Here is a 16,408-nt window from a genome sequence, read left to right on the forward strand (position 1 = left end):
TAGGAGAGGGGCTGGAAGGGGTCTATTAAGGGAGACTTAGCCACACCAGTAGTCCAACTCCGCCAGACCTGATCCCCAAGGATGATTTTTTTCCCATCTTGGATTTTTTGATAATGTTGCTTTCTGGGATTGATTTTTGCCACACTTCACAGGAAGTGGTCACTCCAAAGGGTGGTAGCCTGCATCCCATTGGACAGGAGCAGCCCCTTCTTCCCACCCCAGGAGCAAGGAATAAATATGGCAGAGCTACCTCACAATTCAGATCTCTGCCGGAAGAAGATACTGGAGAAGGACTGCCTTGCTGATCCAGTCGTCCACACCTGGAGAACTTCACTCACAAGGACTGCACCAGCTGCACACTTTCGGCTTCACCAAGAAAAGGACTTTGCCTTGCTTCTGCATCTCCAGGGGTGGACTTCCCTGTAAGGTACAAGTACTAAGTAGGTTACCAAAGTCCCCTGTATCAAGTCCTGCGAGAAGAGGCTAGTTCACCAGCATCCAGTGGCCATTTGAGGATTTTGACCAGATGCATTCTGGGAATTGTAGTCCCAACTCTCAAGGAGCAACTCAGTTTCTGGAACTTTGGATCAAGTTTGTGGACACTTTAAGGTCCCAACAAGGACCTCTGGAAGAAGATCCACAAGTTTGGTGACGTTTGGAGCAATTATTGTTAAAAAAAAAAAAAGAAAAACTCCATAATTTGAAAAGGCGCATTGTGGGTGTTGTATTTCCAGACCCAGGGACAAACCTGAGCCTCTGAGTCCTTGGCTGGTTCTGTGGACCACTTTTCTGAATCAAAAAACACTTCTGAAAGTAAGTGTAACAGTGTTACATCGTGGGTGGCCTGAACTCTGGACTTTGTCCCTGTCCAGTGCAACCTTTTTTTAACATTTGAGTGCTGTTTGCTTCTAAGCGCTAGTTTTTCTTTTTATCTTTTAAAAATTCATATCTCTGGGTCCCTGCATTGGATTTTTTTGTTTTTGTTTATCGTTTTGGTGTCATTTCAAAGATAAAAATATTTTCAATTTTTATAAATTGTTGTCAGATTTGTGTGCTGTTTTACTTATTTACTGTTTTGTTGATATTAAATGGTTTACACATCTGTCTCCTAAGTTAAACCTAACTGCTCATGGGCCAAGCTACCAAGGGTTGAGCAAGGATTAATTTACTGAGACCTTGACTGGACCAGTGGGAGGAAGGGTGGGGGGGACAAAATTTGTATATATACACTGAAAAAAACTAAGGTTACAGTGATGTTATAGTAAGTTTTGAATTTACTTGTACAAAAGCATAGAAATTCAGCAGTTAGAGTTGGAGTTCTTTCAAGTATGGTTTTGTACGAGTAAATTGAGAACTGAACTATGTCCCTATAACATTTGTTTTTTCACATTGAAAATCTGTGTTTTGTTTTTTTGTAAAGTAATTTTATTTTCTATGTTATTCCAACCCCTGCCGTAGGCCATTTGCGGTGAGGGTTGGTCACAAGGCCTTGCAGCCAAGCCCTTCTAACCACCCAAATCCGGTCCACACATGCCCTTTGGCTGTGGCCAGTGCAGGTTGGCCACATTGCATGTCTGTCCGTGGATGTGTGGGTGGGTGCGTGAGTGTCTGAGTGGTTCTGAAAGTGGGTGTGTGAGTCTGAGGGAGTGCATGAGTGGGTGTGCGAGTGGGCGAATGAGCCTCTGAGTATATGTATGAGCGAATGAATTAGTGAATGAATGTGTCAGTGGTTTTTCTTTCATATTTTTCTATAATAGAGAATGTTTTGCAAATTGCAGAAAATCACAAATTGTAGCGCACCCTGTGACGCAAAATTATTTTAAACCTATAATTTGTCCCTAAAACACACCTATAACGTACCCCTGGTGTCAAAATACCCTCACCTTGACCATTTATGCTGCTTTCAATTTTCACCCCCCGGGACCCTGTCCCGTGAAATAAAATGGCGGTCACAACTGTCAAGTCAGGTTGCGGTCAGCCAATTGCAGCGCTTCTTTTTACAGGCGCATTCCCAAATTTTCCGATTAATTGTGGCCAGAGATATACACATTTATTTGCCCTTAAATATCTCTTCAACTACTGAACAGATTTACACCAAATAAAAAAAGCACAATCTGTGTACAGGCAGCTAGCTCTCTGCCAAATTTGGTGTAGTTCCATCCAGTGGTTCAGGCTGTAGACACGTTGACAGGTCCTATGGGAATTAACATGGGAAACTTTTATGTGTTTTTGAGCCCCCTTTTTTTCTGTCAAGACACCCCCACCCACCCTCCCCCCCCATCCCCTCCCAAAGCTTCACTGATCACCCCAAAACTTTCTCGGGCGCAACCAGAATCACCGGGCCACTTTTTTTCATGAAGTTTCGTCAAACTGTGCTAAAGATATAGGCAAGTCAAAAAACGCTTTTTCTATGGAAACATCGACCTAGCTATAACTACCTACTGGCGACCGAGGGACCCTGAGACCTGTAATGGCTGTCCCCAAGAGTTTTCTGATGTTGCTGGCAGCCAATCAGAGCGCTCGCACCAGCTGTCCAGATGGATTGAATTTGCCCAAGGGAAATAAAGCTCCCTGGGCCAATCAGAACGCTCCATTTTGAAAATGGCCACTTCACAAGAGTCTCTCAAGCCTGTCGCAGGCCCAACTGTCTATATCGATCTATCTACATATATATATATATATATATATATATATATATATATATATATATATATATATATATATATATATATATATATATATAATTTTTTTTTTCTTTAATTTCTCAAAAACTACTGAACGGATCTATAACAAAAAGCATTTGCAATGCAATAGGTCTCTCATTTTCTTGAGTTAGAGCTCTATTGGCATTGTAAATTCAGAGCTGGACTTTTCTGGCGGGCGGGTGGGGGGGTGGTGGGAGGGTTCTAGGTTTAGATAGATTCTACCAGAAAGGGCATTTTGTGGCTTTTGTGAGCACTGAGCTAAACGTTTAGGCACCAGGTGTTTCTTTTGTTAAAATAAGCTTATTTTAGGAGCCAGAGGTAAATGAGGACAGCACTGGAATAAAGCCAAAACAAATGTCAGCAACATGGGAGGAGGTTGGAGGAACGGAATTCTGCAATAAAACGCAGGCAGCTACTAGCCTAAAACACCCACAGTGAAAAGCGAGCAACAAGGAAATGTCAAAAGCAGTCAGTCACAGCAACAGATAAAGAATCCAAAGTGGAATAATACAGTAGTTGGTCACTGCTCTGAAACAGAAAAAGGCAGAACTGACCACAAGCGAGGAAGAATTTTTAAAGGGAGCTGCAACAAACAAATAAAATTGCTTTTAGCCATAACAAGTATACTAAATGTATACACAAGGTCAAATGTTAACTTTCTGGACCAAGAGCTACCTTTCTGCCAAATTTGGTGTAATTCTGTCCAGTTGTTCGGGCTGTAGACCTGTTCAAAATCTCTATGGGAATAAACTTTGGAAACACACCTTTTTTTGACTCCCCCTTTTTCTCCACACTCGCTTGATGAATCACCCCAAAACTTTCAAGACAGCAGCTGACGTGACTGTGGAATATTTTTGGGAACCTTCGTGAAGATTCATGAAGCGGCGCCAAAGATATAGGCAAGTCAAAAAATGCTTTTCCTTTAGAAAGAAGGTCCTTACTATAACTATCTAGTGATGACCACCACTAGGATATGGATATGTAATATAAGAGGCATTTTGGGTCAGCCATCTTCATCCATTAGTCTTTTCAGTTGTCATCAGGCCTTGAAAAACCATTAAAATGTTACTAGACCTGTAGGTCGAGTAGCTTGAATAATCTACTCTACCTAACTGTAATGTACTTGACCCGGAAACGGATCTCAAATTGTTGATCCTAGGCAATATTGTATTTTACAGTTGCCTTTTTCTTCATCCTCTCATATAAGTGCACCTTCAAATATGTGAGTTCAGCATTTCTGCTGTAAAAAAAAAAATCTCTTTTGTTTGATTAAATACACTAAACTTTTGCTCCATGTATAATAAATCTCGCCCACATATAGAGTACACATGATCCATGCATGATTTGCCTCTTAGTTTACTGCTAGCTTAGCCATCAGGGCAGGAGTGTTTCTCTGTTTGTTTAAACACGCACTTTTAATAAATAAATTACTAAAGCATGATGTGGTAATGCACTGTCATTTACAGACAGTAACTTTCCAAGAAATGCCCAAAAACCTCCCCACTAACTTGCAGCTTTCCTGATAAAACTATGACTTGTATTACCAATTATCTTCGAAAATTGGGTTTCAGAAAACATTTATCATTTGCACATCACCAAGTAAAGTGTTCTGACTTTGTTTCAATCTATTAGAATATTTTTTTCACCACAGAAGTACAAAAAATGGTCTTTCACAGCTTCTGAAATATATTTTGAAATGTTTGTAAAGTTGACTTAGATATGTAAATGTTGTGTGTCAGGAAAAACTTGATACCAACAGCCTTTCATTTCACATAGGTCAAACAGTTCACCTTACAAAATTCTGGAACTCTGAAGTCACAAGGAAAAGTATTTGCATTGCAAGAAGTCAAACTGACTTTTGACCTCTGTCTCTGAACACAGCAAATGTGACAATAATACGATTTTAAGGCATCTTAATTGCTAATCCAGTTTCTTACTGAACAGAACACCTATTGTTTGGTCCACTAGCCAGAAGGGGAGAGTATGATCTAAAAATAGCTCAACCTCATAAAATTAAACTCGCCATAGTGAGTGGTTGAGTAGATTTTTCAAACCCTGGCCATTCATATTTTGATTCTGCCCTCCACAGCATAAAGCGTCGGGTAATGGTGTTTTTGCATTGTGAGTGACTACATGTTTCATCCTACGTACATCTCCACCTTAAAACTACTCTTCAGTACCATGGCTGGTGGGAGAATATTTAATTTCACCAATGCTTTTTTCTTTCTAGTTATTCTTTTTTTTTTTTCTGTCCATTAGTATAGGTACAGAGACACTTTAATTTAGTTTTTAAGAATGATGCCAGCCTGTTATGAAGCATTTTTATATTTTGATTACGTTTATTTATATCTGGTTATTTATTTATTTTAAAACTTCACCTCAGGAACCAAAGCTAGACCTATGGCTTTGTCAATGCTTGATTAAATTTATGGGCCAAAATAAGGCACTTGCAAGAGAAACAATCAGTTTTTGATTCACACTTTTGGAACCTGTGGGATTTTGCAGTCATAAGTGGGTTTGCTGTTGAGGAAACTGCTAAACATGGTGTAATTTCTTTATCAACTTATTTGTTCTTAAGAGTGGATTTGTGGTAATTCTAGTTCAGGTCCAAGTTAGTGGTAAACACCTACCTCCTCACGCCGTTTGGACTATTTATAATAGCTTTTTCACCCTCCATAAGCTTGTATATTTCAATTAAGAGTGGATAAAAATGTATTTACTGGCTAGGAATGTGAAGGTAGATTCTAGGGGATATTGTTTGTCCTTGGGGCAAAAGTTATCTCAACGGACAACTAAATAAAACACTTTGAAGTTCAAATGCATGTTTACGTTCCATTTCCTCATGTGGTAACACTACACCTGTAACTCTTTTCTATGTAAAAGTCAGTAATGATTTAAACTCTGCAATAGTTGTACTATCCTAGGCATACTTCTGGCTTGTTTTGTAAAATCTCATTTTATTCTCACAGGCTTTTGTGAACCAGGCACTAGTTCACTTTTTTTTTTTTTTTTTTTTAAACGTGCACACAGTCTTGCATGTTAAAGCACAATGCAGTTAGATTGAATGTGATGTATGTGTGGATTTGAGTCATTTACCCCGTGCACGTTTGCACATGAAGTAAATCATTCTTGGGACACTTTGGCAGGAAATAGAACAGCAGGAAAGAAGACTAAAGGACAAGAACTCTGATACCTCTGATTCGCCCAAGGCAGTTGAAACGCATATAATCAATGGGATTGGTTTGGATTGGCGGAAAAGAAATGAAAGTGGCATATCTGACATGAAGTGGAGTCGGGTAGACGAAGACAACAGTTCAACTGAGTATAGCATGGGTAGGTCTGCTACAAATCTTGAAATAATATAAGCTTTCATTTATAAATGTTTGCAAAGCCGTACAGTGTTGAAGTTAGACAGTCTTGGATAAAAAAATCTTTGAATGCACCACCATTTCTAAAGTTGTTGATGATTTACTTTTATTTTTACTGCTGCTGTTAATTACTGTTATTTGTGTTTCCACCTATATGGACCACTGCCCAACCACTCCTCAAAAGCAGACCTAGCATCTGGAAAAATGCACCTGGAGGGAAATCAGTAAAATGTACAGATAGAGGCTGTTTTTATATATTGAAAAAATATCTTGCTAGGGATATGCTATTTGCAAAAGCAGCCCCTGTCAATTCATGCTGACCACAGGAAGAGACAACAACGGAGGAAATCGTCGGAGATCCTTATGCATAAATACAAGTACTCAGAGTTTCATGGACTCGTGGGACGGGACTGCCCCCTCTCCTGCTTCCAACCTTATTCTGGGTCATCTAGTTATGTACTTCAGGTAAACCACACTAGTTAAAATGGGAGCCGGTCACAATGGAACAATGGGTAGCTGCAGACGCTTCTCTTGATCAGTCATGTGGACAACAGTGGGTGCACTTCTATGTCACAGTTATGTCGCTGGCCAAAGCTTCACTTCTTGGCACAGTGATAATTCATCTTCGGAAATGCAGTATCTAAGGGCCTGATGCCTGCCTGTTGTGGGACTTCAGATCTCTCGCCTCAGTCCTCGTCCTTCTGCAAGTCTGCAACAGGACAGGGGGCTAGCGTCTTCTGGCTATCGTTAAACAGTCACTCCTCCTGCAGGGTTGGCAGGCTCTTTATTTCTTCTCACCAAGCAGGCAAGCTAGCTCCTAACACTCCAGGTCACGTAAACAGCTTACTTTAGCGAGGCAGATTTTCAGGTGATTTCACCTCATTTCTGAGAACCTGGCTGTCCAGAAGACACCAGCTCCTCGGACTACTCTGCAGGGCACTCCCTTTCTTGGTAAAAGCACTTGTGGAAGTACAAAAGTGGATCTGCAAGTGGTTTAGTGGTTTGCATGTTTATATAGTCAAAGCAGAAAGGTGATGTGGTTTCACTGTCTGCACTTTCACAACTAGTTTGCGGTGGTTGTTCTCGTAAGTGTCCTTTACAGGCTGCTATGGAGCCACAGCCTTTGTGTAGAGTGATGCTTTCACAGTGGGGTAGTCTCCTGCATGGAGCACCCACAACAAAGGCATAAGAGGTGTGTTTTTTGCACCTGGCTATTGCTTCCCACAGTGATTAGGGAAAGGCTGGCCTTACCCAAGTAGTCTCTTTCAGCTTGAACAACCAAGGCTGCATCTCACCTTTCCCCCACTGCCATCTATTAAATTTCAGTACGGTAGCAAAACTAATCATACAAGAAAGCAATACCCTTGTTCACCATAGATCAGAAATCATTTAAAAGTCATGCAGACATTTTCCAACATGCCCCCACCAATTCCTTCAAAAATGATTTGGAATTCACCCTATAAATGGAACAATTGATTAAACTTTTTAACAGAACCACAGGAAAGTGGCATATTTTTTGTTCAAGTATAATCATGTTCTATGAACAGCAATGTAGTTACTCTCCTTATTTTAGTTTAAAATTCCATGTTATTCCAGACAAATTTGTATATTAATCAATTACATCAATAATTCATTACATACATCCAAAAGAAGAACACAGCTTGTTTCTTGCATGTTAAAATAATCCCAAAAAACTCCTTTACCAAAAAGAATATACAAATTTCATATATTTTACACAAATTCATCAGAAGTCTCCTGCCCTGGTGCCATAGTGTGGTCTGCATAGTGATTAATCCCCACATTGTGTCTGTATCAGAGAGTATGATCATGTACAGGATGTTTTTATTACGTTTGAGACCAGAGAGAGGAACACTTATTGTAGGGCATTTATTTTGTATCAAATGCCAATTCATCTTGATGACCTTCCTAATTTGATTGGTGTGAGAGTTATGTTGTTAAGCACACCATATGTCTATTGTCTGATTTTTGCCTTTATATCAACATTGCCTCTTTTTGGGTGCACCACGCCCTTTTTAATGACCTCTGTAAGAGTTTCTTTGGGTAGCCTCTGCTACTTAGTTTCTCAAGAAGTGCATTTCCATGATTTAAAAAAGAATCTTGCTTCTTGTTGCAATTTCTGTGTATTCTAAGAGACTCTAAGAAACCGGCTATAGGGCAAGTTAACCTTCAGAATACTTTGATAAAAGCGTGAATGGCGAAGAAATACATTTGTCCGTGGCCTTGTTGTACACAGTAGTGAAGATTCTACCATCCTTATGTTTTATGGGCAGATCTAGAAAGTTACTCTCCTGCTGTCTATACTTCAGCTTGAATTAAATGTCAGGGGTACGTAAATTAATCCATAAATGAAAATCTACCAACTCCTCAGAGGTACCTCTCCAAATCAACAATACATCATCGATATAACATTTTCAGAAATTAATCTTCTCTCGATATGGATTATTGTTGTATACCCATTTATCATCGTACTGTGCCATGAAGAGTACAGCCAGCTCCGATTTGAAGGAACATCCCATTGCTGTCCCCTAATCCGAATAAAATACTCCTAGTTGAATTTAAAGACATTTTTCTTCAAACACAGCTTCTGCAACTGTACAAAAAAATCATTTGGGACCGGATGGGGACGCGTTCTCTACTCAAAGGACCACACCAAGGTTGCCAGTGCCATGTCTTGTGGTATATTTATATATAATCTTTCAACATTCATAGTTGCGAAGATGTCATTTTGAGGGTCAAATTCCATATCTTCAATTTTCTTGATAATATCAGTTGTGACACAACTGTACACCATGGAGAGGGCATCCCTTCTATAGTTTAAGGAAGCCTAGGCAATCCAAGTATTAGTTGGTTGTGTTTCGGAGTAGGAACCTGCCTTTTTCTATCCCACTGCAAAGGAGATTGCAGTATTTTTGTCCATTATCTTCTGCTCCTCAATTAATCATTTATATTAGTAGTGGCTATCCAATACAAGTAAATCCAACCTACAGAAAATGAAGCATACTGAGATGCTTTGTAAAAGGAAATTGTAAAAGAAAAAAAGAATGGAGGGGGGGATGGTGTCCACACGATTTTGAGTTTGTTGTTATTAGAAATTGGATTGTTGGTTGACTGGGGTGTTAACCTTTTTCAGACAGCACCCACAGTCCTAGTCTGGTTAAGTGTCCGGTAAACCCTAAATGAACCTTTGCTCACCAACTGGTGGTTTGGCACAGAACAGTCTGGCGTAACTTAGAGGCACTGTGTTAAGTATTTGTGCAACACTTCAAACAGGCTGACTGCGATGGAGTGCGGGCCAGTTACAGGGACCCTCTTGGGCCAGATGAACCAAAGCACCTTAAAATCCTGGTGCATGAGAGTTGCATTGGTTCAGAACCATGCTATCCAGGAGATATGTTAGAATTTCACAGGCAGTCCAGGAGATGCATCGAAGTTCCTCACACACCGGTGCCATTGCGTCGGTTCTGGTATGCGATGTAGTTCAGGTTCCGGCTACGTCGATGTTGAGGCGATGTGCTGATTTCGATGAGCACAGTGGCTGCGATGCGGAGTTTGGCGGCAGCGTCCATGCTTTTGCCAAAAGAGATACAGAATAAAATGCTGCAGTGCTGGTTCAGACTGAGATAAGCCAGTTCTGGTCCCGTAACAGCGGCAAAGGATCGGTTTTTCCCCACACAACAGGGATTACGGTGGTTCTGCTGGAGCAAAACACCTTAGACCCACTTCCAAGGATCCAGGACTGGGATGGCACCACTTGACAAGGCAGACTTGAAACGGGGGAAACTTCAAAGACAGGCCTTTAAAGTGTGCAGACGTCCTTCCCTGGCTTCAGACTCTCTACAGGGGGTTATTCAGCCCATTGTTTGGGGACAGGGCATAGCCTATTCAGGTGTATGTGAGGCTGTGGCCAGCTCCTCCCTCTTATCCTACAGGGATGGCCTATCAGGTCACACCTAAGCACACACTTTGTGTGTGGCTGTCTGGGGGGAAATACACAAAGCCGAGCTGTCACCCACTCCAGAAAAGTGATCAGCGACAGGCAGCAGGCACCAAATGGCTAAAGTAAGAAAATTCCAACTTTCTAAAAGTGGCATTATCAGAATTGAAATTTAAAATCCAACCTCACCATAAGGTGTGATTCCACAGATACCAAACTAGAAAAACGTATCTCTTCCAAATTGTGAATTACACTCATAAGATATAATAAGGTAATCCCAATTGTAACCTATAAGAGTTTGAGTTTTTCACTACTAGGACATGTAAACCTAAAAGTACATGTCCAATATAAACACTGCACCTCACCCTTGGGGCTGTCTAGGGCATACCTTAGGGATGACATAAATTAAAAAGGAAGGATTGGGCCTATGAAGGGTTACTTTGCCAGTTAGATGTGGCAGTGTAAAATGGCAGTGGCAGGCCTGAGACAGTTAAACGGGCAAATTAAGTGGGTGACGCAATCAGTGCTGTAGGCCTACGAGTCACGTTTAATTTACAGGCCCTGGGCACATGTGAAGCACTTTGCTAGGAACTTATAATTAAATTAAATATGCCAATTGGGTATGAGACAATATTACCATGATTTAAGGAGAGAGCACAAACACATTAGCACTGCATAGCAGTGATAAGAGTGCCGAGATTTCAAAAGGCCAGCAAATACGAAGACAGAAAAAATAGGATGAGGAAGGCAAAAAGTTTGGAGATGACCCTGCAGAAAAGGCCAGGTTCAACAGTTATACAGGGTTACTAGTAATTTTCTCCACCTTACCTGCATTTGTCCCTGTACTGCTACTTTAGAGTCCACTTCCCTTTGGAATCCACTGTAAGCCAAGGTTATTGCCTTGTTTGCAGTACTCATTGCCCGAAAGGACCTTTGTACTGTGGCTCAAGCTACGAACCAGTTCCACCGTGCTGAAGGCATTATGTAAGGAAAGCTATACTGATACATAGAAGTTGACTTGAGGGCTTGCCCAAATGATGCACACTTCATCAAAAAGATGCTTTATGCTGGGATCAGAGACAGTACCCCTTGAATACACAAGTGGTGTGTTTTCATTGCCATGGAGATGTGGCTAGCTGATGAGAGATGCTCTTTTCAAGAATTTGTTTCTGACAAATGTTTGGAGTGAACTTTGAAGTTGACTGGACACTTGGAAATGGTTGCTATTCCATGGGCAGGCAATGGGTAGCCTTATTCTTGCCTTTTGACTGTTAACCGTTTGACTGCTGGAGCTCTGCACATCCCCTTATAAAAACAATTGGACCAGTGACAGGATCCATGGCTTTCTTCCATTGAAGGTTTAGAACCACATCATTGGGGCTGCTGAGGAAAAATCAACTGCTTAGCCTTTCTGATGATGTGGTAGGCTGCCATATTGCTAAGAATGTACCTTGCAATTCTAGAGCCTGAGATCCTGCTTCCTGTGCTGGTAGTTTGACCAAACCCAGAGACAGTGTAGGTATTTTTGAGCTTGTGCATCCATGTTTCCTTGTGTAAACCTGTGAGTGACACACTGTTGTAGTCCTTGAGCTCCCTACTACCAAAGCTTCTACTTGATACCCAACCTCCACTAAGTGAAAAACACAAGAGGAAATCTCCTTTGCACTCTTGCAACTCGCATGGAGGGTGACATGATTGTCCACCTCAACTACAGTCTGCAACCTCAACCCTCTGGAACTACGCTTTCAGCACAAGTGTGATTTCTCGGACTGCTGCAGACCAACTGATACTGCAGAGTGTGACCCCTTTGAGTGCACGACTGTATTGCTACATGTTTTCCCCTGATTCCATGTCGACGTTAACCTCTTCCCTCTCCTGCTTAGCACAATAGGTGGTAAAAACAGTTCTTGTAAGATGTTCCTCTGTAGATCACATGCTCTGAACATGTCTTCCAGCTACTGTGTAGTGCAGGCACTTAAAGTTGCCTTTATTCAGAGAGGTCTTTGGTCACAAGATGTCTTGCAACTTATCCTTTAGCTTTCAGTACTTCAGAGCAGAGACTTTACCTCAGATTGTATTTTTCTGCTTTTGGATTCCGATGTTTCTTCTCACTGAGCCTCACTGGGAGCATTACAAGATGCAACACAAAAACTGTTCATAGTTGCTGATTGACCCAGAGGACACAAGTAACAGAACTTGACTGGATAAGAACTCTCTGGACTGGCACCCAGTCTCTGGACTGGCACCAGGACAAGTGATGGACAGTCACCGCACCATTTGGAGGTTGCAATGTGGAGGAGAAGAAGTCTGGGTGAAGGCTGCAACAAGGACAACAATTCTCAGAGAACACCATACCACCTCCTGCAATACAGGACTTAACTTCCAGGGTTCAGCCTTCAACACCTGCAAACCAAGGCAAAGCAGTGCCCCCATGGGAGTCTGGCATCAAATTATGAAACTCAAAGCGGGTTCAATACCTTGCCGAGAGCCTCCCTCTGCTCCAGGGAGGTCTCAAGCAAGTGCACCAGGCCTTGAGCAGAAAAAATACCTACCACAACCATTCAAGGCAAACAGCTGATCCTCCCCCCCCCTACTCCTCCCCTTAGCACCAAACCCTACTCTGGAGTCTGCTCCAAAAGAGCTCTAGGCTCTGTATTGAGCGAGCCTCATGTGCCCATAGAAATGTAGGATTCCCAATGTTGAACAGAGGAGACTCTATATCCACCCCATTTTAAAAACGACCCTGGCCTACCCTTGAGCCAGACAACACACTCTTGAAGAAAAGAAGGCTTGCAAGCAGTGAAGTAGTCTCCTTAGAACTTGAGGAATAGCAAATACCTAAAAAGCCACAACCATGGTGTAATCGAGGGGCTCAGCCTCCTCAGCTTCACACACTACAGCTTCAACCGCAAGCTCCCAGCCCAAGGCCCTCCCTGCCACAGTCGCTGCAAAGATCGCCAGTACTACATGTCAACCCTTAAATTCTCTTACTCAGATCCCAGTAGTTAAGTTAATGTCCAGGACCTCTGTAAACACCATCAGCCACCATGTAGGAAGACTAACGCTGACTCCCAGGATAAATGTAATGCGGCATTTGGCTTAAAAGAACAGTGGTGCAGCTAACACACAGCTTCTAGACATGGCGAGCCAGAAGATAGGCGCCCTAGGGACACCTGTTGCTTTTGGCTTTCAACACAATGGCATAACACCATTACATACAAAACCATAAGAAGTAGGAGGAGCAATTCAGTTGCTCAAGCATCTTGTTGAAGCCTACAGGAAGAATGGCAGGAAGGTGGCATTCAAGATGGCCTTGCCCGTCTACACCAACATCAGGGGTGTTCCTGATGTATGCCCTAGACACTACTTCCAATGAGGTGAATACCACTGTGATCCTGCACAGGCATGTGTGGCCTAGGATATCCCAGTTCCGCCCTGAGATGCAGCATCTCCTAAATGTTCCTTCAATGAGAACTTTTATTCAGCCCTCAGGTTTTGAGAAGATATAGAAGGATAACAATGCTACGGGTGCTCTTCAGACCAGTTTGCAAAGTCTGGGTTTTGAAGTCAACAGACTACAGGAAGCACCAAGACGGCTAAAACAACATTGTGCTTGTGTTACCAGCCACACCAGTTCTATTAGGAGATGTCGGAAATCCTTTCATAAGGGAGGATTCAAGGGCACTGGCAAAGGAAGAGGCAGCTCCATTAAGGGTGACTTCTCCTCCAAGCAGTGACTCGGAGGTGATTTCCTCCTGATCAGAAACACCAATAGGGGAATGATTGGGCTATTCCTTCCGCATTGAGAAGAATTAACCTCAGACTAGTGGGTCCGATCTGTGGTACAGTATTAATACTGCTTGAGTTCCACACCCCAAGACAATGTCACACAATTGGCATAGCACACCAGTGGCAGCTTTGAAGTTCAAGCACTCCTCAGCAAAGAAACTATCAAGCCTGTATACCAAATTAGCGTGGGAAAGGAGTACACTCCTTGTACTTTCTCTGTCCCAAAAAGGACTGTACCCTACACCTTAGCTTCTCAAGTGCTACATCCTGCCAGAGCCCCTCTGAATGACCCTACTGGATGTTATTCCTCTGCTCTGTGTAGGAGACCAGATGGCAACCCTTGAACTGAAAGACGCTTACTTTCACATTCCTATTCATCCGATGCATCACCAGTACCTAAGATTTGTTCTGTGCCCAATACTACCAATTCAAGATGCTGCTCTTTGCAGTCACAGCAGAGCCAAGAGTATTCAGAAAATGTCTAGTTGTAGTTGCGGTAAATCTTCATCATCGTGTCATCCATCTGTTTCCATATCTGGATGATTGGTTGATAAAGAGCAGCAGCCAACGAACAGCAGTGTCTGGCACACACTCAAGCAGGAGTGTTGCGACTGCAGACAAGGGTTCACAGTGAACACCAAAAAGTCCCATCTCAAGCCACAAGTTCAACAGTTCCTGGGAGCATTGTTTAAACTTGGTCACAGGAAAAGTCTGCCCAAACGAATAAAATAACTGAAAGAGGAAGCAGCTTTTGAAATACCACACACCAATTACCTGCAAAAACAGTAATATAACTTTTGGGAATTCTGTCCTCATACATAGCCGTAGTACTGCTTTCACAACTACAGATGTGCCCTTTTAAAGGAGTTTCTAGCCAGGCAATATTTACAAGTGGCAGGTCAGTAAGAAGATCTGGTATAGTTAGAGCTCAGAGTCCTGCACAGCCTAGCATGATGGATCATCCAAAATTTGTCACAGGGCATTTTTTTTCTAGATTCTCCAACGCAAGTAAACACAACCCCGGATGCTTAACTCATAGGTGGGGAGCGCATCTGGACAACATGATTGTTAATCTTGTTCTTGCATCCCAGTACCCTTATCACATTAAGTTTCTAAAACTGACAGCAATAGAGTATTCAATGCACACATTTGAATTAAAGCAGTCCTGTTGATGATGGGTGATACGACTGCCATGTATTACATCAAGAAACTGGGGGACTTGTTGAGCTGTCATCCCTAGCTCGAAAGATCTGGCACTGGGTTATTCACAATGAGATACATATCCTTGCAGATCATATGCCAGGAGAGGACCTCGTAATCGTATGGGGAACACATCAACAAGTACAAAGATGAACTCCAAAGTACTTCAGCATTCCTTCCATGGATGGGGGCACATGGACCATCGATGTGTCATTCACTGATGGGGCACATCTATCTTCGAAAAACACAAAATGCCCAAGCTTCACCTCCAGTACTATAGCTATGTTCCATGGAGAATGCAATATGTTGGTCAGGGATATTTGCTTAGGCTTTTCCTCTGCTGTATCTGACGCTGTATGTAACGAGGAAGCTCAAACAAAGGTCAACAACTAACTTTGATAGTATGAACCTGGAAAATGTGGAAATGCACTCTTGGTTCTCAGCACTTCGGAAACTAGTAGTCCATCCAAATAAAAGCTCTCCTTCAGGGCTGATCTTCTGACAGAGCATTAGAAACAGCTCAGAAAGCCAAACCTTCAGGAAATTAATCTCGCTGTTGGCTACAAATGTCATAGAGTTTGGGTCTCTCCAATTACTCGAGCAGTGTATGCTTATTCAACAGGAGGCCCACAAACCAACTTCGCAGGCATGCTGTGCTGCACAATGGAAGCACTTTCTACATCGCTACTTAAAAACAGAGCTTGTGGAAGCTTTGGTGCAAGACATAGTTTGCGATCTGCTGTACCTTCAAAAAGTAGGATTTGCATACACATCAAATCTGCTCCATTTAGTGACAATACCAGCTTGCATGCAAAACATGAAAAACTTGCTCCTTCAAAATTATCATTCAGGCATTTATGGATTGCCTAAAAAGTAATCCCTCTAAGGGCACCGCTAGTCCCTATGTGGAACCCTAATGTGGTGCTTACGTTGGTCATTTTGCTAGTTCTTTGAGCCACTTCCCCTTTGCACAGTGCAATACTTTTCTTGGAAGGTGGCCTATCTGAGTGTGATCACTTCCTTGAAATGAGCCTGTGAGTTGCAGACTTTAACTATGGAGGAAAAAAACTTCAGATACTCAGGATAGAGACGCCATGATGGCTAATCTTCTCAAGGTTGTTTAACCTTACCATGTCAACCAAACCATAGAGCTACCCAGTTTCTTTCCAGGTCGACAGCTGGTGGTGGAAAAAGAGGTATACGACTTTAAGAGGACACTAATGTTTTACATTGACCAAACCAAGTCCATCCATAAAACCAAACCATTTTTTGTCTCGTTTGCTAACCCTGTTTAGGGAAACACCATTTCAAAGTTGGGTTTTGCAAGGTGGATAGTTATAGATGAATGTCTGCTATGGAAGAACAAAACATCCCTTGTCTTGTGTGCCAGG

At 42.2% G+C, this 16,408-nt stretch overlaps 1 protein-coding gene across 6 annotated transcripts in view; it reads left to right on the forward strand.

Moving 5' to 3' along the window:
* The window catches only part of CCP110 (centriolar coiled-coil protein 110), a 425,941-nt gene that overhangs the window by 219,846 nt on the left and 189,687 nt on the right, over positions 1–16,408 (forward strand). For all 6 annotated transcript variants that reach the window (XM_069210241.1, XM_069210243.1, XM_069210242.1 and 3 more), the window contains one exon: positions 5,852–6,038. In XM_069210241.1, coding sequence (XP_069066342.1) covers positions 5,852–6,038 — 187 coding nt within the window. The remainder of the gene's footprint in view (positions 1–5,851; positions 6,039–16,408) is intronic.

Source organism: Pleurodeles waltl, chromosome 10 (assembly GCF_031143425.1).
Source record: "Pleurodeles waltl isolate 20211129_DDA chromosome 10, aPleWal1.hap1.20221129, whole genome shotgun sequence".
Taxonomy (NCBI): Eukaryota; Metazoa; Chordata; class Amphibia; order Caudata; family Salamandridae; genus Pleurodeles; species Pleurodeles waltl.